General features: G+C 57.4%; 4 protein-coding genes across 8 annotated transcripts in view; 3 read left to right on the forward strand and 1 right to left on the reverse strand.

Moving 5' to 3' along the window:
• The window catches only part of Aspscr1 (ASPSCR1 tether for SLC2A4, UBX domain containing), a 36127-nt gene extending 34532 nt beyond the window's left edge, over positions 1 to 1595 (forward strand). For 2 of the 3 annotated variants that reach the window (XM_051182257.1, XM_051182270.1), the window contains 4 exons: positions 829 to 880; positions 1088 to 1157; positions 1229 to 1410; positions 1494 to 1595. In XM_051182257.1, the coding sequence (XP_051038214.1) occupies positions 829 to 880; positions 1088 to 1157; positions 1229 to 1410; positions 1494 to 1507 (318 nt within the window). In that variant the 3' untranslated portion in view covers positions 1508 to 1595. The remainder of the gene's footprint in view (positions 1 to 828; positions 881 to 1087; positions 1158 to 1228; positions 1411 to 1493) is intronic. The other variant, XM_051182265.1, reaches the window with a different exon arrangement.
• Positions 1596 to 2734: 1139 nt separating this feature from the next.
• Cenpx (centromere protein X) lies at positions 2735 to 5315 on the reverse strand. The gene is made up of 5 exons (XM_051182319.1): positions 5191 to 5315; positions 3610 to 3661; positions 3473 to 3526; positions 3177 to 3265; positions 2735 to 3092 (listed from the first exon to the last, which is right to left on the reverse strand). Exons 1-5 carry the CDS (start codon positions 5215 to 5217, stop codon positions 3078 to 3080), a joined length of 237 nt encoding a protein of 78 aa, XP_051038276.1. The 5' UTR covers positions 5218 to 5315; the 3' UTR covers positions 2735 to 3077.
• An 81-nt stretch (positions 5316 to 5396) lies between these two features.
• Positions 5397 to 12887, forward strand: Lrrc45 (leucine rich repeat containing 45). 3 transcript variants are annotated; one of them, XM_051182282.1, is made up of 18 exons: positions 5397 to 5552; positions 5751 to 6006; positions 6408 to 6469; positions 6811 to 6881; positions 7110 to 7288; positions 7500 to 7628; positions 8713 to 8825; positions 9143 to 9201; positions 9513 to 9590; positions 9763 to 9898; positions 10005 to 10082; positions 10214 to 10325; positions 10432 to 10502; positions 10829 to 10921; positions 11232 to 11324; positions 11713 to 11886; positions 11969 to 12116; positions 12368 to 12887. In XM_051182282.1, the coding sequence occupies exons 2-18, from the start codon at positions 5787 to 5789 to the stop codon at positions 12562 to 12564; spliced, it is 2013 nt and encodes a 670-aa protein (XP_051038239.1). In that variant the 5' UTR covers positions 5397 to 5552; positions 5751 to 5786; the 3' UTR covers positions 12565 to 12887. The 3 variants fall into 3 exon arrangements, with proteins under 3 accessions (XP_051038239.1, XP_051038248.1, XP_051038257.1); XM_051182291.1 differs by having other exon boundaries at positions 5407 to 5552; positions 5645 to 6006; XM_051182300.1 differs by lacking the exons at positions 5397 to 5552; positions 5751 to 6006 and having other exon boundaries at positions 7121 to 7288.
• A 354-nt stretch (positions 12888 to 13241) lies between these two features.
• Positions 13242 to 15340, forward strand: Rac3 (Rac family small GTPase 3). Its single transcript, XM_051182310.1, has 6 exons — positions 13242 to 13410; positions 13997 to 14068; positions 14306 to 14423; positions 14534 to 14596; positions 14883 to 15042; positions 15184 to 15340. Exons 1-6 carry the CDS (start codon positions 13376 to 13378, stop codon positions 15312 to 15314), a joined length of 579 nt encoding a protein of 192 aa, XP_051038267.1. The 5' UTR covers positions 13242 to 13375; the 3' UTR covers positions 15315 to 15340.
• Positions 15341 to 16742: the final 1402 nt, after the last annotated feature.

A 16742-nucleotide genomic window follows, 5' to 3' on the forward strand; every position in this document is an offset into this window, starting at 1 on the left:
TGGGCCTCTACAACCCTGGGCTGTACGGTCACGTACTCTGTCAAGGAGGCTTCAGCGCCTCATGTCCAAGGGTGTCAGTGGAAAGCAACCCTGTCTGCTTGTTCCCACCCCACACCTGCACCTAGGAAAACAGGGGCAGTTCCTGGGCAGAAACCCCATACCTTCTACCCCTCTTGGACAGATGTGCTTTAGGAGGCTTTCATCCCAGGCATCCAGTTAGGTTTTCAAAGCTGTAGCTATCCTTGTTTGGGTGGGACAGGGGGAGCTTGAGTTGGTCCTGGCTGCAGCTTCCTACTTGGGCCAGTGTGTCTTACAAGGGAACGTCTCTCGGCTCGTGACTTCCCTAGAGCAGCTTGATTTTGGGAGCCAGCCCTTGCCTCGTGTCTGGGCCTGTTACCCAGTGGCTCTCAGACACTCCAGCCCACAGCCCCTCACCCTTACGTGGGGGGCATGAGTGGTGCAGGGGCAGCGATACAGGTCTGTTCCTGTTCCTAGACGGCGTCGGGCTGGTAGGCGGTAGACCCAGACCCCCACTCGCCAGCCCTGCGCCCCCTCTGACCCCCTCCGCAAAGTGTACCCTGAGACAAACCCTCGTGCTCTGTGGGCGTCCAGACTGAAATGTTTGCTGGTGCTACAGTTGGGCAGTGGGTGTGCAGGACACCACAGTTGACGCAGATGCAGAGTGGGGCTCCTAACTGGTGTGTTGCTGCCCTGTGGCCCGTCAGGGTAGTGCTAGAGGGAGGGTGGAGACATCTTTGGGGGCCTGAGCCTGCTCAGCACTGCTTGTGTGGCCCTCTGAGCCCTCCCTGCTCCCTACCCTCCCTGCAGGCAAACCTCTTCCCTGCCGCCCTTGTACACTTTGGAGCTGAAGAACCAACAGGTGAGTGAGGCCTCACTTCTGACCCAGAGCTACCCCGAACCCCAGCTGCCCTGATGCCCAAAGCAGTATCCTTAGAAAGGACGCTCTCGGAGGGCCTTGCAGGATGGGGGGGGGGGGTCTGCAGCCCAGTGCCCACCTCCCTGGGGTACCTGCCTAGCCACACCCCACTTGCCGTATGTGGCTAAGGGTAAGCTCTGGCCCCTCAAGGTCTCTACCTGGAACCGGGACTGCTAGAACACACTGTCTCCCCATCTGCGGCTGACATGCTGGTGGCTAGGTAAGTCCCTGAGGGGTTGGGAGCCCCTCCAAGGCTGTGCCCACCACCTGGCCTTGGCCTCTCACCCCTAGGTGTATGTCCCGGGCCGCTGGACCCCTACCTCTGCTGCCAGACCCTGACCCTGTACCCCTGGAGTCCGAGCCCATCGCTGAGGAGGGGGCACTGGGACCCCCAGAACCCATTCAAGGGACGGCCCAGCCTATGAGGAGAAGCCTGGGCAAAGTGCCCAAGTGGCTGAAGTTGCCAGGTGCCGGTCTGTCACCGACCAACCGGGTAGGGTAGGGTGGCTGGGCAGCAGCCCAGGAGCATGTGGTCATTCTGGTGTTTGCATGACAGCCAGCAAGAGGTGAGAGCTACCAGCCTGGAGATGCCCATGTCAGCCACAGGATCCCACCCCCACCCTCCCCGAGCAGGAATAAAGACTCGCGCTTCTCTCAAGGCCCTTCGATGTTCTTTTCGGTAGGAAGGGCCCTTAGGCCTCCATCCAGCCTGCCCAGGCCCAGGCAGCAGACCTCATTCACTGCTACCCAAAGGGCTTAAGATGACCAGAACCGTGGGTAGGCCAGCTTCCTCCTCACTTAGATCTGACCTCATTATTAACCTCTTTACTGAATGGACAGAAGTGAAAGAGGGAGCCTCCTTGGCAAATAATCTACAACCTAGGGCCATTCCAAGCTTCTGGCATAAACCCAGAGAGGAGGAAGCAGGCATTTAACCACAAAGCTACCTTTGGCTTGCCTGGCCTGGGGTATTCTGGTAGCCCTTTGTACATACCTTCAGTGGGACTGCACTTAAGCTGGTAGGAGCTGTGTCCCACCAGCCAGCCAGCCCCTTCCCAAATGTCTCCCATCTGCCACCCACTCCCTAGTGCTTGGAAACCAGAAACCCCGGGGCGGGCGGGGGGGGGGGGTGTCGGTTGTGCAGACATTTAGAGCAGCTCTATCCATCCAGCTAAATCCAGTCTAACCACTGACTTCGGAGTTTGCCCCCAAGTCTATTCTAGGCTCTGTGAGATCTGCAAGAGTAGTTGTCCCTTCGGATTACATGTCTTAGGTGCCCCCCCCAAAGACCTAAGGGGGCACTGTGTGTAGGGGTTAGCAAGACACCCTGCATGTCTCCCGAGAACTGACCTGCGGCTTCCAGGTTGGCTTCTCAACTCCACCTCTCAGAGGGCACAGCCTGTCCCTTACCTATACCCAGACTGCAGTTGGGCAGGGTGGGGGCCAAAGGAAAGTCTTCCTGCAGTCCAGCATGGCCGCATGCCAGGCCCAGGCAGCAGACCTCCGGGCCTTCCCAGCTGTGTACCCCGATTCACATACATTCTTGGACCCCCACTGCCTGCTAGCGGCAAGTTGCGGCCTGCGGCAAGAGTAACACTTTTCAGGGGAGCCAGCCTCATGTGTGAGGGCCCCTGTTTTGCTGCAGCATGTGCATACACGCTGTTTGTTACCCTGCCCGCTCAAGAGTTCTGCATGCTTCCCACTGAGGAGGATGGAAGGGGACATGGGGCTCAAGCTTTGAAGCAACTAGACTTGGGGTGATTAACAGCCAACAACAAGGCCAAGCCTCAGAGAGATGGTGTTGATTTAGATGTTGCTTTGGAAGAATGAATTTACAGCTCAGGGAGGCGTCCTGGGGGTTGGGGTCGCCTGGTTAAAGAGCTTCACAGCAGCTTTGATGTAGGGTAAGAAGCCAGCACTGCCAGCGGCTGGTTTGTTTGTGACGAGAGGCTCCAGGTGGGGGCTGTGGCTGAAGGCAGGCTGGTCCACTTTCCCTGCACCTGTCCCCCCACCCCCGAGGGGCAATAACTAGGAAGGATAACAGCTGCTGTATCTTCGCATCCTCTGGAGCCGGAGAACTAGGTGTCAGCGCTAGTGTGAATTCACCCTGGGCTTTGCACAGAGGCCACAGGTGCTACCTCTAGAAGTCCAGGAGCTGTGGAAGAGAGGCGTGCTCGGAGCCATCACACAGGTGCCACTGAGTCTGGCAGGCTGCCCCATCAGCCAGCACCCCACGTACCAGCTGAGGAAGCACCTTCTCCAGCTGATCCACATCCACAATGTCCAGGTCCTCCGCCTGTGCCTGGCAGACTCCTCGGGCAGCGGCTTCTGAGTAAACACTGTGAAGTGAGCTGGGGGGGCGCTGGGCAGACTTAGCCCCGCCCTTGTCAGGACCCTGCACCCACCCACTGTCAGCCCCCAGGACAGGACTTGGGGTTGACAGTAGCTGAGAAAAACCTCTTAGTTTGTCTACTAGAAAATAAAGCAAGGAAATCTGCATTTTCCTGGTGCTGGGGGTAGGGGCGCTTAGCTCACCTACCACGAAGATCCTCAGGAGCTCCGCCATGAGCTGCAGTGCATCCCCACTGACTGGAGGGGAAGGGTGGGTTACGGGCAGCCTGCCTTTCCTCCCTGTGCCCCACACCCTTCCCCACCCCACCTGTGCCCCAAACCTTTAGTCTTGCAATCCCTGAAGTGCAGGTGCAGTAGTCTGCTCACCAGCTCCTGCAGGAAGGGCAGGGAGTCAGTGCCATCCTAGGGGCTGCTCCCAGGTTCAGGGGGTGAGGCCAGCTGTGCTTTGAGGGGAGGACGCCATAGGAGCTGTCAAGAAGGGCTTGAGAGACTTGCCTATAGGGATAAGGGGCCACAAGAGATGGGGGAAAGTCCAGTAACATCACTCCCATTCCCGGGACAACGCTCCGCACGAGACCCTAAAATGGGCCCTGGCAGCTTTGAGGAGTGCTGACTCCTTTGGCAGTTGGTCAGCTTGGATTACTGCTGCACAGACACAACATAGTAGGGGTGGGTGGCTGGACAGATACCCAAGAACCCTTGAGCTTTCTTTGGCAAGAAGTTGGAAGTCATTTCTAGCTGTAAACGAAGACACCTGGAAATAGTTCTGGAGAGATCTAGCCGATGCAGTATTTGGTGGTGGTGGCCGCAGGGGATTAGCCAAGCTCCAGGGATGGTTTGAGACAAGGAAAGGTTGGTGGCAGTGTTTGAAATGGCGATAAGGGTGAGGACCCAGAGGCGTAAGTTCCATTGGGGACACCCAAAATGAGCCCCTGGGAATCTGTAGATTGTGAAGCCATCAGACCACTCAATTTTACCTAGTGCAGAACAGAATGGGAGATGGCTGGGAAAAGGCCCAGCAATAGACACCCAGCACCCTGGAAAGCGGGTGGCCAACAGAGGACGGTGAATTTGGATTCACGAGCATCAGTCACATGGAGGCCACGAGACCCATTCGCTGCAGAGGGGCACAGGTGGGGGGGAATGGACTGGAGTCTGAGGCACAGGTGAACTTGTCAGGAGGGACAATTACGTGAGAACAGTGCCCCCTGCTGGTATTTCCCCCTGCACGCTATATCAGAGCGGTACCGACAGCTTCAGCCCCACAGGCCATTCGATCAACGAGTGGACGTGAGTGCTGGAGGGAAGGATTAGGGAGAAGACGGTGACACATCAAGCTCCTCTTCCTCGTCCAGAAGGCCACAGTCAGGGAGGGATACGGGTCCCCTCCCTTCCTGTCACTCTCCTACGACAGCCCGCTCACCGTAATCCAATGAATGACCCCGATTCTGTCCACAGCCCCCAAAACTGTTGGAAGTGCTGAACGGAGCGTGGGGGCCAGCCCGAACTCTGCACAGGGCGCGCACCGACCTGATAAAAAGAGCCGACCCCCTAACCGCACCACCTCCCCCCAGCAAACGGGCCAGTCCTTGCAAGCCTGCTTTTCACTGAGAAATGACGCGGGCCCCAGCGGTGGAGACTCGCGTCGGTGTACCCCATGCATCGCATCGGCCGGGCTGGAAAGACCGTGGTCCCTCCTGGGAAGACCCCTTGTCCCCAGCCCGCCATCTGCAGACCCGCTCAGTGCCGCCGCAGAGCGCGCAGGCTGCTCCGCCCAGGTCCACTGGGCTGCCGGACCCCCGCCAAAGACACGGGACACGGCGACAAGGGTGACTTCGAGCCTGCACAGGTGTCACGCGGGGACCCGCAGTGCACAAAGCTAACACTCCCGAGGACCTCACCTTCCGGAAGCCGCTGGTTTCCTCCATTGCCACAGTTTCAGTACGCGCTCTCCGGAACTCTGCCACTTCCCAACCTATGAATGGGGAGAGCGTCCATGAAGTCCCGCCCCCAAGCCCAGCAGCCAGTCACTTAAGCGTCTCTCCAGCTGGAGACCCAGCGCAAGCCCGCCCTTCGCTCTCATTGGTCTGCCGCTAGCACCCTCTTCCGCAATGCCTCATGGGAGTTGTAGTTCCTATCTTCCTTCCCGGAGCTCCACGCTCTTCCTGGATACTGAGGCGCGAGGGACCGCGTCCAAAGCACAGCATCTGCGACCCGAGGCCACGTCGCGAGGGCGGGCTAGGGGCAGCAGGGCCAGACCAGGGTACGTGCAACGCGCCTACCTGCTCTCCTAGGCCAGTGCTCTGCTCTCTGAATCCCTTCTTTGAGCGCTTTTCACCTTCTTTGTATTTCTAGGCCTCCCTTCATAGGGCCAGCTCAGCTCAACGCCTCCGTGTACACTCTCTAGGGAAAGGGGTTCCCAGCCATCGGCCTAGCAAGCTTACGTGCAGCCTGTTTTTAGGGGCATGTTTGCAAGGCCCTGTCAGCATTCGGGGACATGGAGGAGTTCCGGCGCTCCTACAGCCGCCTGTGCAAGGAGAGTGGGGCCGAACCCCAGGAGGCTGTCCTGCAGCAACTGCACCAGCTTCCGCGGGGCCGACTGGACTTGGCTACTCAGAGCCTGACGGTGGACACCTGCAGAGCTCTTGGCCAGCTGCTGCATGATGAGAAGCTGTTGAAGGAGCTTGTCCTCAGTGACTGCATGCTGAGTGAGGAAGGTGAGGCCGGTTGCCTCGGAACAGCACCTAAAACTTCTGAGTGAGGGTCCAAGCCCTTTGCCTCCAGGCTGGCCTAAGGGCGGGTGTCCTGATTGTGTTTGGCCTGGGGAGCTGTAAGCAGAGGAGTCAGTGCGTTCCCTAGTTCCCTATCCTCCACACACGCGCTCTTTTTCTCCCCAGCCCCTTTGTTTTCTCCTCTCTTTGTGCACTTTAGCATTCTTTTTAAAACCTGGGAGTAGACGTCAACATCACTGTAATAGAGAAGCCTTAATGTCTAACCTTACAGTAAATGGGGGAACTCATTCCTACTGTAAACCCAAAACAATGGTGCCACTTGGACAGGTAGATGTCCATCTTCTATTTCTGGGTGGTAGCCCCCTGTCCCAACTACCTTTACACAGGGTCCACACTGCTGTTCCAAGGGCTGTGTGCCAACACCACTGTGCAACGTCTGGATCTAAAGGTGAGCAGGCCTGTACCCCGGGCAGTGGAAAGATACAGAGTCGGAGACTCTGTAAGAGTTCCCAATACCAAAGGTCCTAGGACTGCTCTCTGAGGGGCCCATGGGTGTGGGGAGTGTTTTAAAATCAGTGTTGTCTTCAGCATCTCAACAGCGTTCACATAAATGCCAAGGGACTGAGCACCATAATAAGCTACTGTCAGAAAAGCTAGGATCTAGCAGCCATGCCTGTGCCCAGAGCTGCCTCCTAGCCGTTAGCGCTGCCTGAGTCTGTGGGGCACAGGTGTGGTATCTGGAACCAGGGTCACAAGGGCGACTGACCGGCCAGAGTGTTCCTTTTCTAGGGCAACAACCTCCGAGCTACAGGAGCAGAGGCTCTGGGAAAGCTCCTTCGACAGAGCAAGTCCATTCAGAGGTAGGGACTATGTCTAGGCCTCGCCTGAACCTCACGCCTTCCTCTGTGTGTGGGGCTTAGGGTTGGCCCCAGAGGATATAATCCTGCAACCAGCTCACTGTCACCCACTTACCCATGTTCTTTCACCCACCGGTGAATGGTAAGCTGGTTAACTGGCCTTCTACATGCCCTGAACCCCATGGGACAAGCGTTCTGTTGAACCAAGAACCCGTGTCCGCCCTTCTGTAGTCTCACCCTAGAGTGGAACAACCTCGGCATGTGGGAAGATGCCTTCGCCTCCTTCTGTGGGGGCCTAGCGGCCAATAGCACCCTGCGGCAGCTGGACCTCCGAAACAACCAGATCAGTCACAAGGGAGCAGAGGAGCTGGCTCTGGCCCTGAAGGGCAACACCACCCTCCAGCACCTGGGTGAGACCTCCCAAACTCTGCTGTACGTACCCCCACGGGACCTGGTTACATTGCGCTGTATTAAATTACACCCTTTCCCTCGCTGCTGGAGAGGTTGGCCTTGGCTCCTGGCTATATTGGCAGCCACAGGCAGTAAAGTACCAGAGAGGAGGTATCCTAGGCTGGGCCAGTACCTCCCATCCAACTGAGTGACAGCGGGGTTTCCTTCCAGACCTGCGCTGGAATAACATTGGCCTCCTGGGGGGCCGGGCTCTGGTGAACTGTCTCCCCAGCAACAGAAGCCTGCAGAAGCTGGACCTGGCTGGGAACAACATCCCTGGCGACATCCTGAGAGCTGTGGGTATGGGCGCTCAGGGCTGCTAGCTTCTCACAGGTTGGGATAAGGCATGGAGCCCTTTAACAGAAGCCCATCCACCGCAGAAGGGTGGGGCTTGAGCCTCAAGACATGGAGGCCCACGGGGGAAGCAGCTGAAGACAGGCGGCTTTCTTGGTGCTTGTACCAGGCATCTCTCATCTTAGCACCCATGTAGTCAGGGGGTGAACCCTGAGTCCTTACAAATGAAAACTTGGCCTTGGGCTCAGGAGTTTGTCATCTGGTATCACCCGCCGAAGCCTGAGCTTTCAGGACTGACTGGAGTCCTGGATCCCAGACCTAGCCATGTCCCCTGCTACAGAGTTGTCACTTGCTACTGGCTGTGCCTGACTCTTGTCATCTCTGCTGTCTTTTTTGTTCCCAGCCCTGTATCTGTATGGGTATCCTCCTTATAATTGTTTTGTTTGATCTTCTTGTGCGTGTGAAAGACAGTCTTGCTATGTAGCCCGGGCTGGCTTTGACCTCATTTATTTATATTTTATGTGCATTGATGTTTTGCCTACATGTATGTCTGTGTGAGGGTGTCAGATCCTCTAGAACAGGAGTTGCAGACAGCTGTGAGCTGTCATGAGGGAGCTGGGAATTAAACCTGGGTTCTCTGGAAGAGCAGCCAGTGCTCTTAATCGAGCCGTCTCTCCGGCCCCTGCTTTGACCTCATTATCCCCAAGTTCAGGGATCACTGGCATGCAGAACCCTATCTGGCTTATAATGCCATCAGACTTTTGAGAAGAGAGCACCCATCTCTTGAAGTCATATACCCCTTGACCCTTGTTGGGGAAGCCAGAAGTACCCAACTTTTGGGGTAGTACAGCAGCTTCCCGTATGGGCAAAAGATCTCCTGTCTCAAGGTTCCTCCATCACCCAGTCCTACCCTCCACTGAAATGCTTCACCTGGGTGCACTGGATGAGGATGTCTTGATTTGTTGCGGAGATGTTGCCTTCCGTAGGGTGAGCTCCCAGATAACCAGCTTCCAGACACAGGCAGCACAGGACTAGGTTAGCCATAGCCCATGATGTCCAGCCCAGTGGGTAACATGGTCTTTTCTGCCAGGACAAGCCATGGACCACAACCAGGACAGGCTCACCGCATTTCGGGAGAACCAAGCCCGCACCAACATCCTTAGCAAGGAGGTCCAACACCTCCAGGAAGAGAAGTCCAAGCAGGTAAACATAGTGCCCTCACTAGCCCAGCTTAGCTGCCTTCTGCCTTGCTCTTTCTATACTCCTTTGAGGCCTCTGAGCCAAGGGGAACCCAGGGCTTAGGTGGCCTCCTGACCCCACCTCCTGTATGCTGACTTCACCTCAGAGCTGAGAGCAAACAGGGAGTCCTAGCCTCCAAGCCTCCCTCCTTTTGAATGAGACAATGGGGTCAAGACAGTTGAGTGCTCTGAAGCCTGGCTCTGTTGATGGGAGTCTGTACTCCTGTCCCTGACCAGGGTAGGCTCCGCTTCTAACGGTGCTTTGACTGACTTTGTCTCCAGTTTCTGGATTTGATGGAGACCATCGATAAGCAACGAGAAGAGATGGCCAGAAACGGCAGGTGAGTGAGCCCTGGGGATGTGGGAAGTAGGACCGTAGCTTACCTGGGGTACCTGCTTCTCAGTCACTGGCTTCTGATTTGAGTACAACCTGACCTGAGTCCTGTCTGTTACAAGACTGAAAACAGCAAGGTCTTTGCTTCCAAGCAAGCGGGCAGGCAGTTAGTGGCAGATGTGGAGTGCTTAGCTCTGTGCCTGGCGGACTGAGGACGTTATAGACATAAATGTACAGAGATCAACAGCTGCTGCCAAGGCTGGGAAAAGCCAGTGGCTCTGGGGTTTGGAGTTCCCAGGACCACCTCTCTGTCCACAGGGCATCAGCAGCACGAGTTGGGCAGCTTCAGGAAGCCCTCAACGAGAGACAGTCCATCATCAATGCCCTCAAAGCCAAGTAAGGCAGAGGAGAGGAACCTCAAACACCTTAGAGACTTACAGCCGTGCCCACAAGGCAGAGGAGGGGGCAAGTGCTCCCTGGGGATTGAGTAGAGACTTGGTAGGAGTGTGAGAACAGATGTTTGCCAAGCAGGTGACATTCTTGATGGACCTGGTCTTCCTCGTTGCAGGCTGCAGATGACAGAGGCTTCCCTGGCTCTGTCGGAGCAGAAGGCCCAGGACCTGGGGGAACTTTTGACTGCCGCGGAACAGGAACGGCAGAGCCTGTCACAGAGACAGGAGAAGGAGCACAAGCTGGAGCAGCAGGTAGGCGCTGGGCTGTGTGGACTAGCAGGTGGCTGGCAAAAATGTCATGGCAACAGCCTCCAGACAGCCAACCGGAGGCGTCTGCCACCTTGCCCTTCTCACCCAGGAAGCTGCCGACAGGGAATCTAAGCTCCTCAGGGACCTGTCTGCCACCAGTGAAAAGAACCTGCTGCTTAGAAGCCAGGTTGGTGTGAGGGGTGTGGCATTGAGGGCATGGGTATGGCCAAAGAGGGATAGAGCCAGCTACCCAAAGAGCCCAGGGCAGTGTACCGGGGTTGGGTGAAGAAGCTTCCTCTCTTGTTGCCTGCTTCCCAGGTGGAGGAGTTGGAAAGGAAGGTAAAGTCTCAGCAGGAGCAGCTGTTTCTGACCAGGCAGGAGCTGACTAACACATCCGCTGAGCTGAAGATCCGTGCTATTCAGGCTGAGGGTAGGCATGGACAGGCTTGGCACTAAGGGCACACGGAGCTCCAGGGACAAAGCACTCCCTCCACCCCAGAGAAGCCTCACCACATTCTTCCCCACTGGGCCTCCAGAGCGCTTGGATGTGGAGAAGCGGAGAGCCAAACAGAACATGGAAGACTTGGAAAAGCTGCACTCCAAGGAGGTGCTGTCTTAGGGACACCCCTGGTTCTCCTGACTCCACTTGGGGCCTGCAGGCCGGCCCTGTGCTGCGCAGTGTTCCTAATGCATGCCCCTGGTCGGTGAACCTTGAGTTAATGATGCCAGAGTTGCAGGCAACAGTGTCCGTGGTTCAGGCTATGGACTCCTTGCTGTATATTGCCCTGATCAGAGCCTCTGTCCTTGGTGCCCACCAGGCCACTCAAGTCAGACCTTTGCCAAATGATACCTGCTTTCCAGGGTAGGGATTCCATGGGGCAGGGGCTAGGGGGAGCCTGTGTCTACTGGCCCTGACCCCCCTCGTTTGGACAGGTGGATCACATGACCCGTCACCTGGAGGACAGTGAGAGGACCATGCAGGAGAGGGTACAGAGACTAGAGGCCCTGCGGCTGTCCTTGGAAGAGGTGAGACTACACAGGCCCTGGGTAGACCGCAGGGTGACATTCATGACCTCGGAGTACCCCTGAGTTTCAGCCTCATTAGGTCTCACTATGGGATCCACCCATCCCTGAAAGGTCAGAGATTAGAAATGACATTTAGGCCTCTTTGGCAGTAAAAACCCCATCTCAGTGAGCAAGGAAATAGTTGAGTGGTTCCAAGGATATTTATGGAAAGGTTTTTCCCGGCCTGGCTGCTCAGTGGCCCAGAAGGAGCCGGGGGTCAAGGGGGCAGCGTGTTTGCAAGATGGGCTAGTAGTAGCTATCTCCCGTGCAGGAGCTGAGCCGCATGAAGGCAACACTGCTCAGTGAGCGTGGACAGGCTGAGGAGGAGCTCATCAAAGCCAGGAACCAGGCCCGCTTGGAGGAGGTGAGCTTTGGCCACGAGTATGTATGGCTCAATTGTTGCACCTTGCAAAGGGTTAGGGTGGTTAGGGTAGGGCAAGACCAGGGCTGTGGGCTCAGAGATCCCAGGAGCCTGCAGGGCTGTGGGCGTGGGACTGGAGCTCAGAGATGCCAGGAGCCAGCAGGGCTGTGGTACTTCCTGTACTGCGTGGGCGAGGAAGGCCAGAGATGATAGAGTTGCCTTGAGATGCAAGAGGAAAGCCCAACGAGAGATGCTTCTGGACACAGGACAAGTTCTTGTGTGGCGCCATGAAGCCCTCTCCTCGGTCTTTGGGGAGCAGACTGTCTGTCCCTCCAGTTCTGAGCTCAGACTGGGGTCCCTTCATGTGCAACAGCCATTCCCCTGCCCACAGCAACATCGCCTTGCACACCTGGAGGAGAAGATCCGGCTGTTGGCGCAGGCAAGGGATGAGGCTCAGGGTACTTGCCTGCAGCAGAAGCAGATGGTGGCTGAGGCCCAGGCCCGGGCCAGCCAGCTGAGCCTGCAAATGGAGGGGCAGCAGAGGCGCCTGGAAGAGCTCCAGCAGGTCATAGCGTGGCACCAAGGAGCACAGGCTCTAGGGGTTTCATTTCCAGGCCGTGGCCTCACCTTGCGCACTCCCATCCCAGGAGCTGAGCAACAAGGACCAGGAAAAAGTGGCGGAGCTGAGCAGGGTTAGGGCGGAACTGCAGGGACAGATGGGCCGCATGCAAGCCGACCTGGTGGCTCAGGAAGTTCTGAGAGAGAAGGTGGCAGCCCTGGAGCGGCAGCTGAAAGGTTACTGCGCATCTCACCTGCACAGCTGGGCTGGGACGGATGGGGGTGGGCGTGTCCCCTAGAGATGCGCCCCTTCCTTCCCACACCCCCAGGCAGGGTTTCTCTGTATAACCCTGGCTGTCCTGGAGCTTACTCTTCGGACCATGCTGGCCTTCAGTCTCAGGGATCCACCTACCTGTCTCTGCCTCCCAAGTGCTGGGACACATGGAAAGGCACCCATCCCCTCCTCACTGAGCCTCTCCCCCTTGCAGTGATCGGGAATGAACACCGGGAGGCGCTGCTGGACAGAGAGAGTGAGAACGCGTCTCTCCGAGAAAAGCTGAGGCTCAAAGAGGCAGAGATCTCACGCATCCGAGATGAAGAGGCCCAGAGGGCAAGCTTCCTGCAAAATGCTGTCCTGGCTTACGTTCAGGGGTCTCCTCTGAGAGCCTTGAGTCCCCCTAAATGAAGGGACGGACGCAGGGAGGCCCGGAGCGCCCTGCGAGCGCAGAAATGTCATATCTCACTCTCAGAGGCAGGCCTGGGGGGTTCAAAAGTCAGCTGCAGTGTCAGGGTGGGGTTCTGCCAATACTGGTGCTCACCGGCACACCTGCCCATCCAAGGTAGTTCACCCCGAAGGTCAGCACCGGTATAGGCGAGACGACCGACGTGCACAGAAACGCTCTCAGGAGACCCAATCCCAGAACAACAAACCAGAACAGTACTGCTGTAGGGGGGGAACAGATGCCCCACTGGCAGGGTGGAAATACAGGACTTTTATACTTAGTGATACATTCTTGTCCAGTTCCTTTCTGCTGCACCCGCTGCTCCAGTCCCGTGAATGAACCTCCAGGGTGGTACTGGGTTACCCCACCACCAGGCAACTGGGAGGGCCACATCTGTACTGGGTCTGTAGACAGGGTTTCTCAGCTGCAGGGTGGGCTGGAGTCCCTGGGAAGCTTTGGGCTCGTCCGCCCTGTGCATCCTTGTCGGTGGCATCACCAACCTGAGCTGCGGTGCACCACGTCCTCGTTCCTGGGTGTGGACCCTCAGTCTAAGCCTTCGGGGTTCAAGGACTGGCTAGGGCTCCGCCCCCACCGCAGCTCGCCCCTTGCCCCGCCCCGCCTGCGCACACTCGGCTGTCTTCGCACCCGGCACTCGGCGGCGCTCGGCTGTCTCCGGCCGCTCGCTCGGCGTTCGGGTCCGAGGCCGCTGCGGCGCCGGGCATTTCTCCGCAGCTCGGCTCGCGGCCGCGCCCGCCGCCGCCCGGCCCCGCGCCCATGCAGGCCATCAAGTGTGTGGTGGTCGGCGATGGGTGAGTGCGCTGTCCCGAGCCGCAGGGGCGGAGGGGCAAGTAGGAGGCTTTGGGGTGAGGTGAGGCTGGGCGGGGCAGACAGTCGCGGGGTCCTGGCGAGGCAGCTCCACCGCGCCCCCACCATAGCCTGGCCGCGTGCGTCCAGGGGCCGATGGGGTGGGGTCAAGCTCAAGCTTGTCCACCTTCCTCTAGCCCCGGCACACCTGATGCTGCCCGGCCTCCGCCCCGGTGCTCACAGTGGGTGGGGCCCGGCCTCACCTGCGCTGATTCCTGGGTGGCTCCACCCTCGCGCCAGCCACCCAAGGTGCTGGGAGCTCTGACGCCCCTGTACGTTGCGGCGTGCCCTATCCAGGATTGTGAGCCCTTGCAACCGCGCCCACCACTGTGCTCCCTCAGAGGCTAGCCTGCTCTGGTCAGTTTCCTTTCAGCCCCAGGTGGCTGCAGACCAGCTGGGCCACGACCTACCCACCCCACCCCAGTCATCCGAACTAACCTCTTGCTCTGCGGGAGCTGGCTGCCCTTGCGGGTAGGAAAAGGGGCGGAGGCTCGGCCCTTGGAGCCACGTGGGCTGAACCTCTTTCCACAGTGCCGTGGGGAAGACGTGCTTGCTGATCAGCTACACGACCAACGCCTTCCCGGGAGAGTACATCCCCACAGTGTGAGTGCACGGGAGTGGGAGGTAGCTGGAGCTGGCCAGTAGAGGCCAGTCACACGTGGATGGGACCTCCTTTCGGCTCTAAGGTCTTGTTCAAGGGACCCTGGTTCTGGGTTTCCATGGTGAGGCTGGGGCACTGGCCAGAGTTTGGGTTGTGTGGGCTTCGGAACTCAAACCTGCTGGCTGGGCTCCAGTGGCCTGGTAACCCTGCCCAGACTACCTAGCCTTTCCACTTTGCAGTTTCGACAACTACTCAGCCAACGTGATGGTGGATGGGAAGCCAGTCAACCTGGGGCTGTGGGACACTGCTGGCCAGGAAGACTACGATAGGCTTCGGCCGCTCTCCTATCCGCAAACCGTAGGTGGCAAGACGGCCAACTGTAGGAGTTGGGTGGTTCCTGTGTTGGGGAGGAGACACAGCCTGCTTGAACACCGTTTGGTCAGTGCTGTCTGTCCCTCCCTCTGAAGGACGTCTTTCTGATCTGCTTCTCGCTGGTGAGCCCGGCTTCCTTTGAGAACGTCCGTGCCAAGGTAGGGTGAGCCTTGGGGTCCCAGCAGAAGAGGCACATTCCCCACTGAGCAAGCGGGGGGGGGGACGCCTGGGCTGACCGAGAAGTCTCTGGTCTCCCTGGATGGGTGTCTTTGTTCACTGCCAAGCCCAACAAACTCCTAGTTTCTCTGTGAAGCAGGAAGAGCCACACACATATCAGAGAAAAACCCTCAGGATCTGGGGCTCACTTTGGGCAGGTTAGGGGGCCCCTGTCCCGAGGCATAAGGGTCTCCGAAGCCTGTGGGGTCAGGAGCTCTGTTCCCACAGTGGTACCCAGAGGTGCGGCACCATTGCCCCCACACACCCATCCTTCTGGTGGGCACCAAGCTGGACCTCCGTGATGACAAGGATACCATTGAACGGCTGCGGGACAAGAAGCTGGCACCCATCACCTACCCACAAGGTCTGGCCATGGCCAGAGAGATCGGTGAGTAAGCATGGGGCACAGGGTTGGTGATGTGCTTTGAGGGGCTGAGCCTGCCTGCGCTGCTCCCCCCCCCATCGACAACTACCCCCTCCACTGTCCCTTTCTTGCCGTCTGTCCTTCCCTCAACATCAACATTGCCAGGTTCTGTCAAGTACCTGGAGTGCTCAGCTCTGACCCAGAGAGGTCTGAAGACAGTGTTTGATGAGGCCATTCGGGCAGTCCTCTGCCCTCCTCCAGTGAAAAAACCAGGCAAGAAGTGCACAGTCTTCTAGAACCCCATCTGGCCAGCCTGGCTGAGGAGCCTGGCTCAAGTGTGCCCCCCGTGTTGAGCTGTCCCTAAGTCTGCTGTGGGGAGTGGCGTGGGTGGGGAGGGAAGGCATGGGACAAGGCTGGGGTGATGGGGTCCTGTCCCCTACGCCTCCTTTTTCTGGGATATAGCTCCAGCCTTCCCTGGTTCCTATGGGAGGCCAGGAGGGAGCAGGGTCTCCCTCAGGGCTGCTGCGGGGGTGGGTCCAGAGGAGCCCCAGGATGGGCTTCCCTGGAGGGAAGGGTGGGGGTGGGTTTTGTTCATCATGTCCCAGGAAAGGGCGGCCCCTTCTTATTTTATACAATAAACGTTCACCACCTCCTCTGTCTCCCCGTCTGTCCTGCTTTCCACCGTGGTACTTGCTCTAGCCATCCCCTAAGGAGGGCGGAAGAGTCTGGCATTCCTAACAGCACTATATTTCCACAAAGAAAACTCTGAGCTTAACACATCCTAGGTGAGGGAGAAGATACCACACAGACCCAACGAAGCACAGGTAGGCACACTTAGCTGTATACAGAATGGCCTGTGTGTGCAAACCTGGGGCCTGGTGGGGACTTGGGGGACATGTTCCAGCAGCTCTCACTGAGCCCAGGGGAACAGTCTGTAAAGAGATTGAAGCCTAGACTCTGGAAGCCTAAGTTGACTCAACTCTGGCTGGTATGAGATGCCAACAGGTTGCCAAAGTGGAGGGAGGCAGCCCAGAAGGGCCCAAAGTTATGGTCCAGACTTCATCCCAGAGGCGGAAGGTATTTCCCTGGAGCAGACACAAGACCACAGGATACCCTGCAGGGACACATTTTCCTCCCAGTGATGCGTATAAGCGGTTCATGTTGACTCAGAGAGCTGGTTGTTACTTTTTTTTTTTTTTCAGGAAGTTTGCCAACCAGTTGTTAAACAGCTCTTATTAATAATTAAGTCACATAAACTCACAATTAGTTGTGCTGAGCACAAAATTAGCAAACTCACCATTCCCTAATTACTTAATGTATGTTGCTGTCCTTTGTACCTCATGTTATTGTATGGCATGGGGCGCGACTAAGGACCTCCTCACACCTCCATGTCCCCCCCCCCCAGCTCCACAGCAAATGTTATCAAGTGTGTACTTAGCTCAAAGTCAGCTCTAATGCAAGTTCCACACCAGGGCTCAATTTAACAGTGGCCCAGGCCTTTGGAAGCCAGACACTGCAAGTTAAATACACCCTGATTATTTTGTAAATAACACAAAAAGTTGTAGTGTAGGAATGTTCAAGTTTTCGAGACCATAAAAAGAAGTTGTTTAGCTCATTGGCAGAGCTGTTTGGTGCTTTTACCAATAGTCCACAGCTCCACTCCAGAAACCTCTGAGCGGGCCATCTTTGGGCAAACTGACCAAACTCTTGAGGGTCCAGCCTTC

The sequence above is a fragment of the Phodopus roborovskii genome, unplaced genomic scaffold (genome assembly GCF_943737965.1).
Source record: "Phodopus roborovskii unplaced genomic scaffold, PHOROB, whole genome shotgun sequence".
Classification (NCBI taxonomy): Eukaryota; Metazoa; Chordata; class Mammalia; order Rodentia; family Cricetidae; genus Phodopus; species Phodopus roborovskii.

Excerpts from the sequence above, each read along its gene's own strand:
- Cenpx (XM_051182319.1), bottom strand. The coding sequence starts at position 5,217 with ATGGAGGAAACCAGCGGCTTCCGGAAG. Across the intron at positions 3,662-5,190 it reads AAACCAGCGGCTTCCGGAAG|GAGCTGGTGAGCAGACTACT; the intron begins GTGAGGTCCTCG and ends CCCTTCCTGCAG. Across the intron at positions 3,266-3,472 it reads CCTGAGGATCTTCGTGGTAG|AAGCCGCTGCCCGAGGAGTC; the intron begins GTGAGCTAAGCG and ends GTGTTTACTCAG.
- Lrrc45 (XM_051182282.1), top strand. The coding sequence starts at position 5,787 with ATGGAGGAGTTCCGGCGCTCCTACAGCCGCCTGTGCAAGGAGAGTGGG. Across the intron at positions 6,007-6,407 it reads CTGCATGCTGAGTGAGGAAG|GGTCCACACTGCTGTTCCAA; the intron begins GTGAGGCCGGTT and ends ACCTTTACACAG. Across the intron at positions 6,882-7,109 it reads CAGAGCAAGTCCATTCAGAG|TCTCACCCTAGAGTGGAACA; the intron begins GTAGGGACTATG and ends GCCCTTCTGTAG.
- Rac3 (XM_051182310.1), top strand. The coding sequence starts at position 13,376 with ATGCAGGCCATCAAGTGTGTGGTGGTCGGCGATGG. Across the intron at positions 13,411-13,996 it reads TGTGTGGTGGTCGGCGATGG|TGCCGTGGGGAAGACGTGCT; the intron begins GTGAGTGCGCTG and ends CTCTTTCCACAG. Across the intron at positions 14,597-14,882 it reads TTGAGAACGTCCGTGCCAAG|TGGTACCCAGAGGTGCGGCA; the intron begins GTAGGGTGAGCC and ends CTGTTCCCACAG.